The sequence below is a fragment of the Stegostoma tigrinum genome, chromosome 16 (genome assembly GCF_030684315.1).
Source record: "Stegostoma tigrinum isolate sSteTig4 chromosome 16, sSteTig4.hap1, whole genome shotgun sequence".
NCBI lineage: Eukaryota > Metazoa > Chordata > Chondrichthyes > Orectolobiformes > Stegostomatidae > Stegostoma > Stegostoma tigrinum.
The window spans coordinates 38,238,705-38,256,972 of record NC_081369.1 but is presented as its reverse complement, the minus strand read 5'-3'; the positions used below and the strand labels follow the sequence as shown (position 1 = coordinate 38,256,972).

Genomic DNA, 18,268 nt, shown 5'->3' with positions numbered 1-18,268 from the left:
GTCACGAGTATCTGCCGTGCACATGGTGGGTGGCATTCGCTTTAGTGATGTGTACATGTTGAAGATTTGACGTGTCTTGCAGATATTGTCATGATGGGGTTGTATAGTGTCGTGGTTGATGTTTTCCTGAAGGCTGGGTAGTTTGCTGCGAACAATGGTCTGTTTAAGGTTTGGTGGTTGTTTGAGGGCAAGCAGTAGTGGTGTAGGGAAGATCATGGCAAGGCACTCATCATCAATAGTACATCAAAGGCTGTGAAGAACATGGTGTAGATTCTCCGTTCCCAGGAAGTACTGGACGATGAATGGTATCCTATCGGACATATCCCACGTCGGTCTTCTGAAGAGGTCATTATGGTTTTCACTGTGGCATGTTGAAGGTGGTGATTGATGAGTTGAACATTGTATCCCCTGCCTATGAGGGTGTCCAGTACTCAGTGTTCAGTACTTTCAGGTGTGCCTTGTGTTCCCCCTCATCCGAACAGATCCTTTGTACGCATCGGGCTTCTCCATAAGGGATGGCTTTTTTAATATGTTGCATGAGAAAGCTGAAGAAGTGCAGCATTGTGAGTTTGTCAGCTTGTGATAGAGTGATGTACTGAGGTATCTGTCCTTAATAGACACGTGAGTGTCCAAGAATGAGACTGATCCTAAAGAGTAGTCCATGGCAAATCTGATGGTGGGATGGAACTTCATGATATTGCTATGTAGTTGTTTCAATGATTCCTCAGGAAGAAAATGCTGTCAATGTATTTGCTTGTGGTGAGAAATCACTTCAGCAGTCAAGGACATTCAGCCTCAGATCTTCAGCGAAACTTCCTTCAAGACAGAATTCGAGATACACAACAACTTAGAGTCGGCAAGAAGAGGCTGATAGCCAATTTCGGTACACATGAAGACAGTCTCAACTGGAATTTAGGTTCATGTCGCACTATTCTCTCTCTCTCTCCCCACGCTCATACACACTGTCCCTGGCGCTGCCTGCGGGCACACTCTCACACACACCGACCCTGGCGCTGGCTCGCGGGCGCACACAGACACTGTCTCTGGGTGAGTGAGTGGCTTACGTGTGTATGCAGAAATACACACACACACACACACACACACCACACACACACACACACACACACACACACACACACAGTCTGTGGCTGGCTGACGCTCGCACATACAGTCTTTGCCAGGCTCGCGCACACACGTGCAATCAAACAGAGTCTCTGGTACGCACACACAGACACACACAAACTGTCCCTCGCTCGCAGGTACTCAAACACAGTCTGTGAATCGTGCACACGCTTGCGCACACACACACACACACACACACACACACACACAGAGGCTCTGACACACGTAAACACACACACACATACAGTCTCTGTTTCGTGTGCATACTCACACAAACCCATTGTCTTGTGTACGCGCACACATATTTCCTGCACACACCCCCCTCCTCCACACCCCCCTCCCCTCCCCACCTCCACACTTCCCCCCTCCCCTTCCTTCCTCCACACACCCACCTCCCCTTCCTTCCTCCACACACCCACCTCCCTCCCCTCCCCTCCTCCACACTCCCACCTCCCCTCCGCCACACTCCCCCCTCCCCTCCCCTCCGGCCACACTCCCCCCTCCCCTCCGCCATACTCCCCCAACAGTCCCCTCCTCCAAACACCCCCTCCCCTCCTCCACACACCCCCTAACAGTTCCCTCCCCCACATTCCCCTCCCCTCCTCCACATTCCCCCTCCCCTCCTCCACATACCGCCCTCCTCCACACACCCCCCTCCTCCACACACCCCCCAACAGACCCCTCCTCCACATTCTCCCTCCCCTCCTCCACACACACCCTCCCCTCCTCCACACACACCCCTCCCCTCCTCCACACTCCCCCCAACAGTCCCAGCCTCCACACTCCCCGCCACCCCATCACTCCGCTCCCCACTCCCAAACTCCCCAGTCCCCAGCAACAGTCCGCTACTCCACACACCCCACCCCTCCCCCCCACACTCCACTCCCCCACAAGTCCCCTACTCCACATACACCCCTCCCCGCCACTCCACTCCCCCACAATAGTCCCCTCCGCCACACACCCCCTCCCCACCCCCACACCACAACACTCTCCCTGCCCAATGACACTCCTCCACACTACCCCCCCCAACCCATCACTCCCCACATCACTCCATCACACCTCGCATCACTCCCCTCCCACACTCACCCCACACACCCAACCCACAGTCCCCGACCCCACGCACTCCCCTCCCCCCAACACACACATTCCATACATACTCCATCCACAGTGCACACATACTCCATCCACCCGACACACACACGCACCCCCCAACACACACTTCCTCCCACCCCACACACAGTCACTCTCTCGCCCACACACTCCCTACCCCCCCAACACACACACTCACTCCCTCCCCCACATACAGTCACTCTCTCCGCCCATGCACTCCCTCCCCCCCACACACACATTCCATCCACCCGACACACACACGCCATCCACCCAACACACACACACGCCCCCCCCCCCACCAACACACACTTCCTCCCACCCCACACACAGTCACTCTCTCGCCCACACACTCCCTCCCCGACACAGACATTCTATCCACCCACACACTCACGCCCCCCCCAACACACACTTCCTCCCACCCCACACACAGTCACTGCCACCCCCCACACACACATTGCATCCACCCCACACACTCACGACCCCCCTACACACAGTCACTGCCACCCCCCACACACACACGCCCTGCCTACACACAGTCACTGCCTCCCCACTACACACACATTCCATCCACCCCACACACACTCTCTCTCCGCCCCACACACACACTCCTGCTGCCCCCACACAGTCCCTCCCTCACCACCCAACACACACACACACACACACACACACACACACACACACACAGTGTCTCGCTCCCCGCCCCCCTCCTACACACACACACACACACACACACACACACACACACACACACACTCACAGTCTCCCTCCCCCGACACACACACACAGTCTCCCTCTCCCCCCGACACACACACAGTCTCCCTCCTCCCCCTCCCCACACGCAGTCGCCCACCTCCCCCCGCCACACACACACAGTCTCCCCTACCCACCCAACACACACAGTCTCCCTCTCCCCCCGACACACACACAGTCTCCCTCCTGCCCCCCACATTTCTCCCTCCACCCCACCCCACACGCCCCCCCACACACACACAGTCTCCCTACCCCCGACACACACACAGTCTTCCTCCCGAACCCCCAAACACACACACACACACAGTCTTCCTCCCCACCCCCCCACTCTCCACACACACAGTCTTCCTCCCCACCCCCCCACTCTCACACACACAGTCTTCCTCCCCACCCCCCCACTCTCACACACACAGTCTTCCTCCCCACCCCCCCACTCTCACACACACAGTCTTCCTCCCCACCCCCCCCCACTCTCACACACACAGTCTTCCTCCCCACCCCCCCACTCTCACACACACAGTCTTCCTCCCCACCCCCCCACTCTCACACACAGTCTCCCTCCACCACCCCCCCAACACACACAGTCTCACTCCCCGCCCCCCCCACACAGACACACACAGTCTCCCTCCCCCCCACCACACACACACACACACACACACACAGTCTCCCTCCCCCCCAACACATACATACACAGAGTCTCCCTGCCCCCCAACACACACACAAAGTCTCCCTCCCCCCGCCACACACACACACACGCTCCCTCCCCCCCACACACACACCCACCCCCCCAACACACACACACGCTCCCCCCCAACACACACACACGCTCCCCCTCAACACACACACACACACACACACACACAGTCCACCCACCACACACACACACGCTCCCCCTCAACACACACACACACACACACACACACACACACAGTCCCCCCACCACACACACACGCTCCCCCCACCACACACACACACACCCTCCCCCCCACCACACACACACACCCTCCCCCCACCACACACACACCCTCCCCCCCACACACACACCCCTCCCCCCCACACACACACCCTCCCCCCGCCACACACACACCCTCCCCCCGCCACACACACACCCCTCCCCCCCGCCACACACACACCCTCCCCCCCGCCACACACACACCTCCTCCCCCCCCCACACACACACCCTCCCCCCCCCCCACACACACACCCTCCCCCCCCCACACACACACCCTCCCCCCCCCACACACACACCCTCCCCCCCGCCACACACACACCCTCCCCCCCGCCACACACACACCCTCCCCCCCCCACACACACCCTCCCCCCCCCCACACACACACCCTCCCCCCCCCACACACACACCCTCCCCCACACACACACACACACCCTCCACCCCCACACACACCCTCCCCCCCCACACACACACCCTCCCCCCACACACACCCTCCCCCCCCACACACACACCCTCCCCCACACACACACACCCTCCCCCACACACACACACACACCCTCCACCCCCACACACACACACACCCTCCACCCCCACACACACACCCTCCACCCCCACACACACACCCTCCCCCCCACACACACACCCTCCCCCCCACACACACACCCTCCCCCCCACACACACACACACACCCTCCCCCCAACACACACACACACACCCTCCCCCCAACACACACACACACCCTCCCCCAACACACACACACACCCTCCCCCCAACACACACACACCCTCCCCCCCCACCACACACACACACCCTCCCCCCCCACACACACACACACCCTCCCCCCCCCCCACACACACACACCCTCCCCCCCCACACACACACACACCCTCCCCCCCACACACACACACACCCTCCCCCCCCCACACACACACACCCTCCCCCCCAACACACACACACCCCCTCCCCCCCACACACACACACACCCTCCCCCCTGCCACACACACCCTCCCCCCTGCCACACACACCCTCACCCCCCTGCCACACACACACACCCTCCCTCCCCCACACACACACACCCTCCACCAAACACGCACACCCTCCCCACTGCCACACACACACACCCTCCCCCCCAACACACACACACACCCTCCCCACTGCCACACACAACACACACCCTCCCCCCTGCCACACACACACACACCCTCCCCCCTGCCACACACACACACACCCTCGCCCCAAACACACACACCCTCCCCCATGCCACACACACACACACACACCCTCCCCCCCCACACACACACACTCCCTCCACCCACACATAGACACTCCTTCCAACCACACATACATACTCCTACCACCCACACACACCCCCACGCCCGCACACACACACACTAATCCCCCCCACACACACACGCCCCTCTGCACCTCCCCCCACACACACACACACTCCCTCCACCCACACACACACACTCCTTCCACACACACATACACACACAGTCCCTCTGCGCCCCCCACCCCACACACACTCCCTCCCACCACACACACACACAGCACTCCACCACACACACACACACACAGCACTCCACCACGCGCGCACACACACACAGCACTCCACCACACACGCACACACACAGCACACCACCACGCGCACACACACACACAGCACTCCACCACACACGCACACACACAGCACTCCCCCACACACGCACACACACAGCACTCCCCCAAACACGCACACACACAGCACTCCCCCACACACGCACACACACAGCACTCCCCCACACACGCACACACACAGCACTCCCCACACACGCACACACACAGCACTCCACCACGTGCACACACACACACAGCACTCCACCACACACACACACACGCCAACACACACACACAGCACTCCACCACACACACACACACACACAGCACTCCCCCACACACACACACACACAGCACTCCACCACACACACACACACACAGCACTCCACCACACACACACACACAGCACTCCACCACACACACACACACACAGCACTCCACCACACACACACACACACAGCACTCCACCACACACACACACACACACAGCACTCCACCACACACACACACACACAGCACTCCACCACACACACACACACAGCACTCCACCACAAACACACACACACACAGCACTCCACCACACACACACACACACACACAGCACTCCACCACACACACACACACACACACACAGCACTCCACCACACACACACACACACACACAGCACTCCACCACACACACACAAACCACTCCACCACACACACACACCACTCCACCACACACACACACCACTCCACCACACACACACACACAGCACTCCACCACACACACACACACAGCACTCCACCACACACACACACACACACACACACAGCACTCCACCACACACTCACACACACACAGCACTCCACCACACACGCACACACACAGCACTCCGCCACGCGCGCACACACACACAGCACTCCACCACACACACACACAGCACTCCACCACACACTCACACACACACAGCACTCCACCACACACGCACACACACAGCACTCCACCACGCGCACACACAGCACTCCCCCACACTCCACCACGCGCACATACAGCACTCCCCCACACACACGCACACACACAGCACTCCACCACACGCACGCACACACACAGCACTCCACCACACGCACACACACACACACAGCACGCCACCACACACACACAGCACTCCACCACACACACACAGCACTCCACCACACTCCACCACACACACACACACACACACACACACAGCACTCCACCACACACACACACACACACACACACACACACAGCACTCCACCACACACAAATACACACAGCACTCCACCACACACACACACAGCACTCCACCACACACACACACACAGCACTCCACCACACACACACACACAGCACTCCACCACACACACACACACAGCACTCCACCACACACACACAAACACACACAGCACTCCACCACACACACACACACAGCACTCCACCACACACACACACAGCACTCCACCACACACACACACACACAGCACTCCACCACACACTCAAACACACACAGCACTCCACCACACACGCACACACACAGCACTCCACCACACACACACACACACACACACACACACACACACAGCACTCCACCACACACGCACACACACAGCACTCCACCACACACACACACACAGCACTCCACCACACACACACACACACAGCACTCCACCACACACACACACACACACAGCACTCCACCACAAACACACACACACAGCACTCCACCACACACACACACAACGCACTCCACCACACACACACACACAGCACTCCACCACACGCGCACACACACAGCACTCCACCACGCGCGCACACACACACAGCACTCCACCACACACACACACACACACACACACACAGCACTCCACCACACACGCACACACACAGCACTCCCCCACACACGCACACACACAGCACTCCACCACGCGCACACACAGCACTCCCCCACACTCCACCACACACACACACAGCACTCCACCACACACACACACACACACAGCACTCCACCACACACTCACACACACACAGAGCACTCCACCACACACTCACACACACACAGAGCACTCCACCACACGCGCACACACACACAGAGCACTCCACCACACGCGCACACACACAGCACTCCACCACGCGCGCTCACACACACAGCACTCCACCACACACACACAGCACTCCACCACACACGCACACACACAGCTTTCCCCAACACACGCACACACACAGCTTTCCCCAACACACGCACACACACAGCACTCCACCACGCGCACACGCACACACACAGCACTCCCCCACACGCCACCACGCACACACACAGCACTCCACCACACGCGCACACACACAGCACTCCACCACACGCGCACACACACACAGCACTCCACCACACACGCACACACAGCACTCCACCACACACGCGCAGCACTCCGCCACGCACACGAAGCACTCCACCACGCAGACACACAGCACTCCACCACGCACACGCAGCACTCCACCACGCACACGCAGCACTCCACCACGCAGACACACAGCACTCCACCACGCACACACACAGCACTCCACCACGCACACACACAGCACTCCACCACGCACACACACAGCACTCCACCACACACACAGCACTCCACCACACACACAGCACTCCACCACACGCACACACACACAGCACTCCACCACGCACGCGCACACACAGCACTCCCCCACGCACGCACACACACAGCACTACCCCACGCACGCACACACACAGCACTCCACCACGCGCACACATACACACACAGCACTCCACCACACACACACACACAGCACTCCACCACAGACACACAAACAGCACTCCACCACACACACACACAGCACTCCACCACACACACACACAGCACTCCACCACACAGACACACAGCACTCCACCACACAGACACACAGCACTCCACCACACACACACACACACAGCACTCCACCACACAGACACACAGCACTGCACTACACACACACACAGCACTGCACTACACACACACACAGCACTGCACCACACACACACACAGCACTGCACTACACACACACACAGCACTGCACCACACACACACAGCACTCCACCACACACAGACACACACAGCACTCCGCCACACACACACAGCACCCCACCACACAGACACACAGCACTCCACCACACACAGCACTCCACCACACACACACACACACACAGCACTCCGCCACACACACACACACACACAGCACTCCGCCACACACACACACACACAGCACTCCGCCACACACACAAACACAGCACTCCGCCACACACACACACACAGCACTCCGCCACACACACACACAGCACTCCGCCACACACACACACACAGCACTCCACCACACACACACACACAGCACTCCACCACACACACACACAGCACTCCACCACACACACACACAGCACTCCACCACACACACACACAGCACTGTACCACACACACACACACACACACACACACACACACACACACACACAGCACTCCACCACACACGCACAAACACAGCACTCCACCACACACACACAGCACTCCGCCACACACACACACACAGCACTCCGCCACACACACACACACACACAGCACTCCGCCACACACACACACAGCACTCCGCCACATACACACACACACACACACACACACACACACAGCACTCCGCCACACACACACACACAAGCACTCCACCACACACACACAGCCATCCGCCCCACCCACACAGCCCTCCGCCCCACCGACACACACACACACACACACACACACACACACACACACACACAGCACTCCACCACACACACACACACACACACACACACACTCCACCACACACGCACACACACAGCACTCCCCCACACACGCACACACACACAGCACTCCACCACACACACACACAGCACTGCACTACACACACACACAGCACTGCACTACACACACACACAGCACTGCACTACACACACACACAGCACTCCACCACACACAGACACACACAGCACCCCGCCACACACACACAGCACCCCGCCACACACACACAGCACCCCACCACACAGACACACAGCACTCCACCACACACACACAGCACTCCACCACATACACACAGCACTCCACCACACACACACACAGCACTGTACCACACACACACACACACACACACACACACACAGCACTCCACCACACACGCACAAACACAGCACTCCACCACACACACAGCACTCCGCCACACACACACACACAGCACTCCGCCACACACACACACACACACACAGCACTCCGCCACACACACACACACAAGCACTCCGCCACACACACACAGCACTCCGCCACACAAACACAGCCCTACGCCCCACCCACACAGCCCTCCGCCCCACCCACACACACACACACACAGCACTCCACCACACACACACACACACACACACACACACACTCCACCACACACGCACACACACAGCACTCCCCCACACATGCACACACACACAGCACTCCACCACACACACACACAGCACTGTACCACACACACACACACACACACACACACACACACAGCACTCCACCACACACGCACAAACACAGCACTCCACCACACACACAGCACTCCGCCACACACACACACACAGCACTCCGCCACACACACACACACACACACAGCACTCCGCCACACACACACACACAAGCACTCCGCCACACACACACAGCAGTCCGCCACACAAACACAGCCCTACGCCCCACCCACACAGCCCTCCGCCCCACCCACACACACACACACACAGCACTCCACCACACACACACACACACACACACACACACACACTCCACCACACACGCACACACACAGCACTCCCCCACACATGCACACACACACAGCACTCCACCACACACACACAGAGCACTCCACCACAGACAGACACACACACACACACACCACTCCACCACACACACACACACACACACACAGCACGACACCACACACACACACAGCACTCCAGCACACACACACACAGCACTCCACCACACACACACACAGCACTTCACCACAGACACACACACACACACACACACACACACAGCACTCGACCACACACACACACACACACACACAGCACTCCACCACACACACACACACACACACACAGCACTCCACCACACACACACACACAGCACTCCACCACACACACACGCACAGCACTCTACCACACACACACACACACAGCACTCCACCACACACACACGCACAGCACTCTACCACACACACACGCACACACACAGCACTCCACCACAGACACACACACACACAGCACTCCACCACACACACACACACAGACACACACACACACAAACAGCACTCCACCACACACACAGCACTCCACCACACACACACACACAGCACTCCACCACACACACACAGCACTCCACCACACACACACACACACACACACAGCACTCCACCACACACACACACACACACACACACACACACAGCACTCCACCACACACACACACACACACACACAGCACTCCACCACACACACACACACACACACACAGCACTCCACCACACACACACACACACACACACAGCACTCCACCACACACACACACACACACACACACACACACACACACACACACACAGCACTCCACCACACACACACACACACACACACACAGCACTCCACCACACACACACACACACACACACACACACACACACACACACACAGCACTCCACCACACACACACACAGCACTCACAGCACTCCACCACACACACACACACAGCACTCCACCACACACACACACACACAGCACTCCACCACACACACACACACACACACACAGCACTCCACCACACACACACACACACAGCACTCCACCACACACACACACACACACAGCACTCCACCACACACACACACACACACAGCACTCCACCACACACACACACACAGCACTCCACCACACACACACACACACAGCACTCCACCACACACACACACACAGCACTCCACCACACACACACACACACAGCACTCCACCACACACACACAGCACTCCACCACACACACACACACACAGCACTCCACCACACACACACACACACAGCACTCCACCACACACACACACACACAGCACTCCTCCACACACACACACACACAGCACTCCTCCACACACACACACACACAGCACTCCACCACACACACACACACAGCACTCCACCACACACAGCACTCCACCACACACACACACACACACACACACACACACAGCACTCCACCACACACACACACAGCACTCCACCACACACACACACACACACACACAGCACTCCACCACACACACACACACACAGCACTCCACCACACACACACACACACAGCACTCCACCACACACACACACACAGCACTCCACCACACACACACACACACACAGCACTCCACCACACACACACACACACACAGCACTCCACCACACACACACACAGCACTCCACCACACACACACACACACACAGCACTCCACCACACACACACACACAGCACTCCACCACACACACACACACACAGCACTCCACCACACACACACACACACAGCACTCCACCACACACACACACACAGCACTCCACCACACACACACACACAGCACTCCACCACACACACACACACAGCACTCCACCACACACACACACACAGCACTCCACCACACACACACACACAGCACTCCACCACACACACACACACAGCACTCCACCACACACACACACACAGCACTCCACCACACACACACACACAGCACTCCACCACACACACACACACACACACACACAGCACTCCACCACACACACACACACACACAGACAGCACTCCACCACACACACACAGCACTCCACCACACACACACAGCACTCCACCACACACACACACACAGCACTCCACCACACACACACACACAGACAGCACTCCACCACACACACACACACAGACAGCACTCCACCACACACACACACACACACACACACAGCACTCCACCACACACACACAGCACTCCACCACACACACACACAGACACAGCACTCCACCACACACACACACACACACACACACACACACACACAGCACTCCACCACACACGCACACACACAGCACTCCAACCACACACGCACACACACAGCACTCCACCACACACGCACACACACAGCACTCCACCACACAGCACTCCACCACACAGCACTCTACCACACACGCACACACACAGCACTCCACCACACACGCACACACACACACAGCACTCCCCCACACACGCACACACACAGCACTCCCCCGACACACGCACACACACAGCACTCCACCACGCGCGCACACACACACACACACACACACAGCACTCCACCACACACACACACACACACACAGCACTCCACCACACACACACAGCACTCCACCACACACACACACCACTCCACCACACACACACACACACACAGCACTCCACCACACACACACACACACACACACACAGCACTCCACCACACACACACACACACACACACACACACACACACACAGCACTCCACCACACACACACACACACACACACACACACACACAGCACTCCACCACACACACACACACACACACACAGCACTCCAGCACACACACACAGACACACACACACACACAGCACTCCAGCACACACACACAGACACACACACACACACAGCACTCCACCACACACACACACACAGACACACACACAGCACTCCACCACACACACACACACACAGCACTCCACCACACACACACACACACAGCACTCCACCACACACACACACACACAGCACTCCACCACACACACACACAGCACTCCACCACACACACACACACACACACACAGACAGCACTCCACCACACACACACACACAGACAGCACTCCACCACACACACACACACAGCACTCCACCACACACACACACACACACACACCCACACACACACAGCACTCCACCACACATACACACACACACACAGCACTCCACCACACACACACACACAGCACTCCACCACACACACACACACAGCACTCCACCACACACACACACACAGCACTCCACCACACACACACACACAGCACTCCACCACACACACACACACAGCACTCCACCACACACACACACACAGCACTCCACCACACACACACACACAGCACTCCACCACACACACACACAGAGCACTCCACCACACACACACACACACACAGACAGCACTCCACCACACACACACACACACACACACAGACAGCACTCCACCACACACACACACACACACAGCACTCCACCACACACACACACACACACAGCACTCCACCACACACACACACACACACACACAGCACTCCACCACACACACACACACACACACACACACAGAGCACTCCACCACACACACACAGCACTCCACGACACACACACAGCACTCCACCACACACACACAGCACTCCACCACTCACACACAGCACTCCACCACACACACACACACAGCACTCCACCACACACACAAACACACAGCACTCCACCACACACACACAGCACTCCACCACACACACACACACACCACTCCACCACACACACACACACACCACTCCACCACACACACACACACACCACTCCACCACACACACACCACTCCACCACACACACACACACACCACTCCACCACACACACACACACCACTCCACCACACACACACCACTCCACCACACACACACACACACACACACACAGCACTCCACCACACACGCACACAGCACTCCACCATGCGCGCACACACACACACAGCACTCCACCACGCGCACACACACACAGCACTCCACCAGGCGCACACACAGCACTCCACAACAAACACACACACAGCACTCCACCACGCACAAACACACACACACACACACACACAGCACTCCACCACACACACACACACACACACCACTCCACCACACACACACACAGCACTCCATCACACACACACACAGCACTCCACCACACACACACACACAGCACTCCACCACACACACACAAAGCACTCCACCACACACACACACACAGCACTCCACCACACACACACACAGCACTCCACCACACACACACACAGCACTCCACCACACACACACACAGCACTCCACCACACACACACACAGCACTCCACCACACACACACACACAGCACTCCACCACACACACACACACAGCACTCCACTCCACCACACACACACACAGCACTCCACCACACACACACACAGCACTCCACCACACACACACACAGCACTCCACCACACACACACACAGCACTCCACCACACACACAGCACTCCACCACACACACAGCACTCCACCACGCACAGCACTCCACCACACACACACACAGCACTCCACCACACACACACACACAGCACTCCACCACACACACACACACACAGCACTCGACCACACACACACACACACAGCACTCCACCACACACACACACACACAGCACTCCACCACACACACACACACACACAGCACTCCACCACACACACACACACACACAGCACTCCACCACACACACACACACACACAGCACTCCACCACACACACACACACAGCACTCCACCACACACACACACAGCACTCCACCACACACACACACACAGCACTCCACCACACACACACACACACACACACACACACACACAGCACTCCACCACACACACACACAGCACTCCACCACACACACACACACAGCACTCCACCACACACACACACACACAGCACTCCACTCCACCACACACACACACAGCACTCCACCACACACACACACAGCACTCCACCACACACACACACAGCACTCCACCACACACACAGCACTCCACCACACACACACACAGCACTCCACCACACACACACACACACAGCACTCCACCACACACACACACACACAGCACTCCACCACACACACACACACACAGCACTCCACCACACACACACACACACAGCACTCCACCACACACACACACAGCACTCCACCACACACACACACACACACACAGCACTCCACCACACACACACACACAGCACTCCACCACACACACACACACAGCACTCCACCACACACACACAGCACTCCACCACACACACACACACACACAGCACTCCACCACACACACACACACACACACAGCACTCCACCACACACACACACACACAGCACTCCACCACACACACACACAGCACTCCACCACACACACACACAGCACTCCACTACACACACACACACAGCACTCCACCACAGACACACACACAGCACTCCACCACACACACACACACACACAGCACTCCACCACACACACACACACACAGCACTCCACCACACACACACACAGCACTCCACCACACACACACACAGCACTCCACCACACACACACACAGCACTCCACCACACACACACACAGCACTCCACCACACACACACACACACAGCACTCCACCACACACACACACACACAGCACTCCACCACACACACACACACACACACAGCACTCCACCACACACACACAGCACTCCACCACACACCACCACACACACACACACACACACAGCACTCCACCACACACACACACAGCACTCCACCACACACACACACACACAGCACTCCACCACACACACACACACACAGCACTCCACCACACACACACACACACACACAGCACTCCACCACACACACACAGCACTCCACCACACACCACCACACACACACACACACACACAGCACTCCACCACACACACACACAGCACTCCACCACACACACACACAGCACTCCACTACACACACACACACAGCACTCCACCACAGACACACACACAGCACTCCACCACACACACACACACACACACAGCACTCCACCACACACACACACACACACAGCACTCCACCACACACACACACAGCACTCCACCACACACACACACAGCACTCCACCACACACACACACAGCACTCCACCACACACACACACACAGCACTCCACCACACACACACACACAGCACTCCACCACACACACACACACAGCACTCCACCACACACACACACACAGCACTCCACCACACACACACACACAGCACTCCACCACACACACACACACACACACAGCACTCCACCACACACACACACACACACAGACAGCACTCCACCACACACACACAGCACTCCACCACACACACACAGCACTCCACCACACACACACAGCACTCCACCACACACACACACACAGCACTCCACCACACACACACACACAGACAGCACTCCACCACACACACACACACAGACAGCACTCCACCACACACACACACACACACACACACACACAGCACTCCACCACACACACACACAGCACTCCACCACACACACACACAGACACAGCACTCCACCACACACACACACACACACACACACACACACACAGCACTCCACCACACACAGCACTCCACCACACACGCACACACACAGCACTCCAACCACACACGCACACACACAGCACTCCACCACACACGCACACACACAGCACTCCACCACACAGCACTCCACCACACAGCACTCTACCACACACGCACACACACAGCACTCCACCACACACGCACACACACACACAGCACTCCCCCACACACGCACACACACAGCACTCCCCCGACACACGCACACACACAGCACTCCACCACGCGCGCACACACACACACACACACACACACACACACACAGCACTCCACCACACACACACACACACACACAGCACTCCACCACACACACACAGCACTCCACCACACACACACACACACACCACTCCACCACACACACACACACACACACAGCACTCCACCACACACACACACACACACACACACAGCACTCCACCACACACACACACACACACACACACAGCACTCCACCACACACACACACACACAAACACACACACACAGCACTCCACCACACACACACACACACACACACAGCACTCCACCACACACACACACACACACACACAGCACTCCAGCACACACACACAGACACACACACACACACAGCACTCCAGCACACACACACAGACACACACACACACACAGCACTCCACCACACACACACACACAGACACACACACAGCACTCCACCACACACACACACACACACAGCACTCCACCACACACACACACACACACAGCACTCCACCACACACACACACACACAGCACTCCACCACACACACACACAGCACTCCACCACACACACACACACACACACAGACAGCACTCCACCACACACACACACACAGACAGCACTCCACCACACACACACACACAGCACTCCACCACACACACACACACACACACACACACACACACACACACACACACACACACACACACACACACACAGCACTCCACCACACATACACACACACACACAGCACTCCACCACACACACACACACAGCACTCCACCACACACACACACACAGCACTCCACCACACACACACACACAGCACTCCACCACACACACACACACAGCACTCCACCACACACACACACACAGCACTCCACCACACACACACACACACACACACACAGCACTCCACCACACACACACAGCACTCCACCACACACACACACACAGCACTCCACCACACACACACACACACACAGCACTCCACC

The 18,268-nt window shown here is 57.7% G+C and overlaps 1 protein-coding gene across 1 annotated transcript in view; it reads right to left on the bottom strand.

Moving 5' to 3' along the window:
* Window positions 1–759: 759 nt before the first annotated feature.
* The window catches only part of LOC132210637 (zinc finger protein ZFPM1-like), a 284,906-nt gene continuing 267,397 nt past the window's right edge, over window positions 760–18,268 (bottom strand). Inside the window, exon 4 of the mRNA XM_059651716.1 lies at window positions 760–816. Coding sequence (XP_059507699.1) covers window positions 773–816 — 44 coding nt within the window. The 3' untranslated portion in view covers window positions 760–772. The remainder of the gene's footprint in view (window positions 817–18,268) is intronic.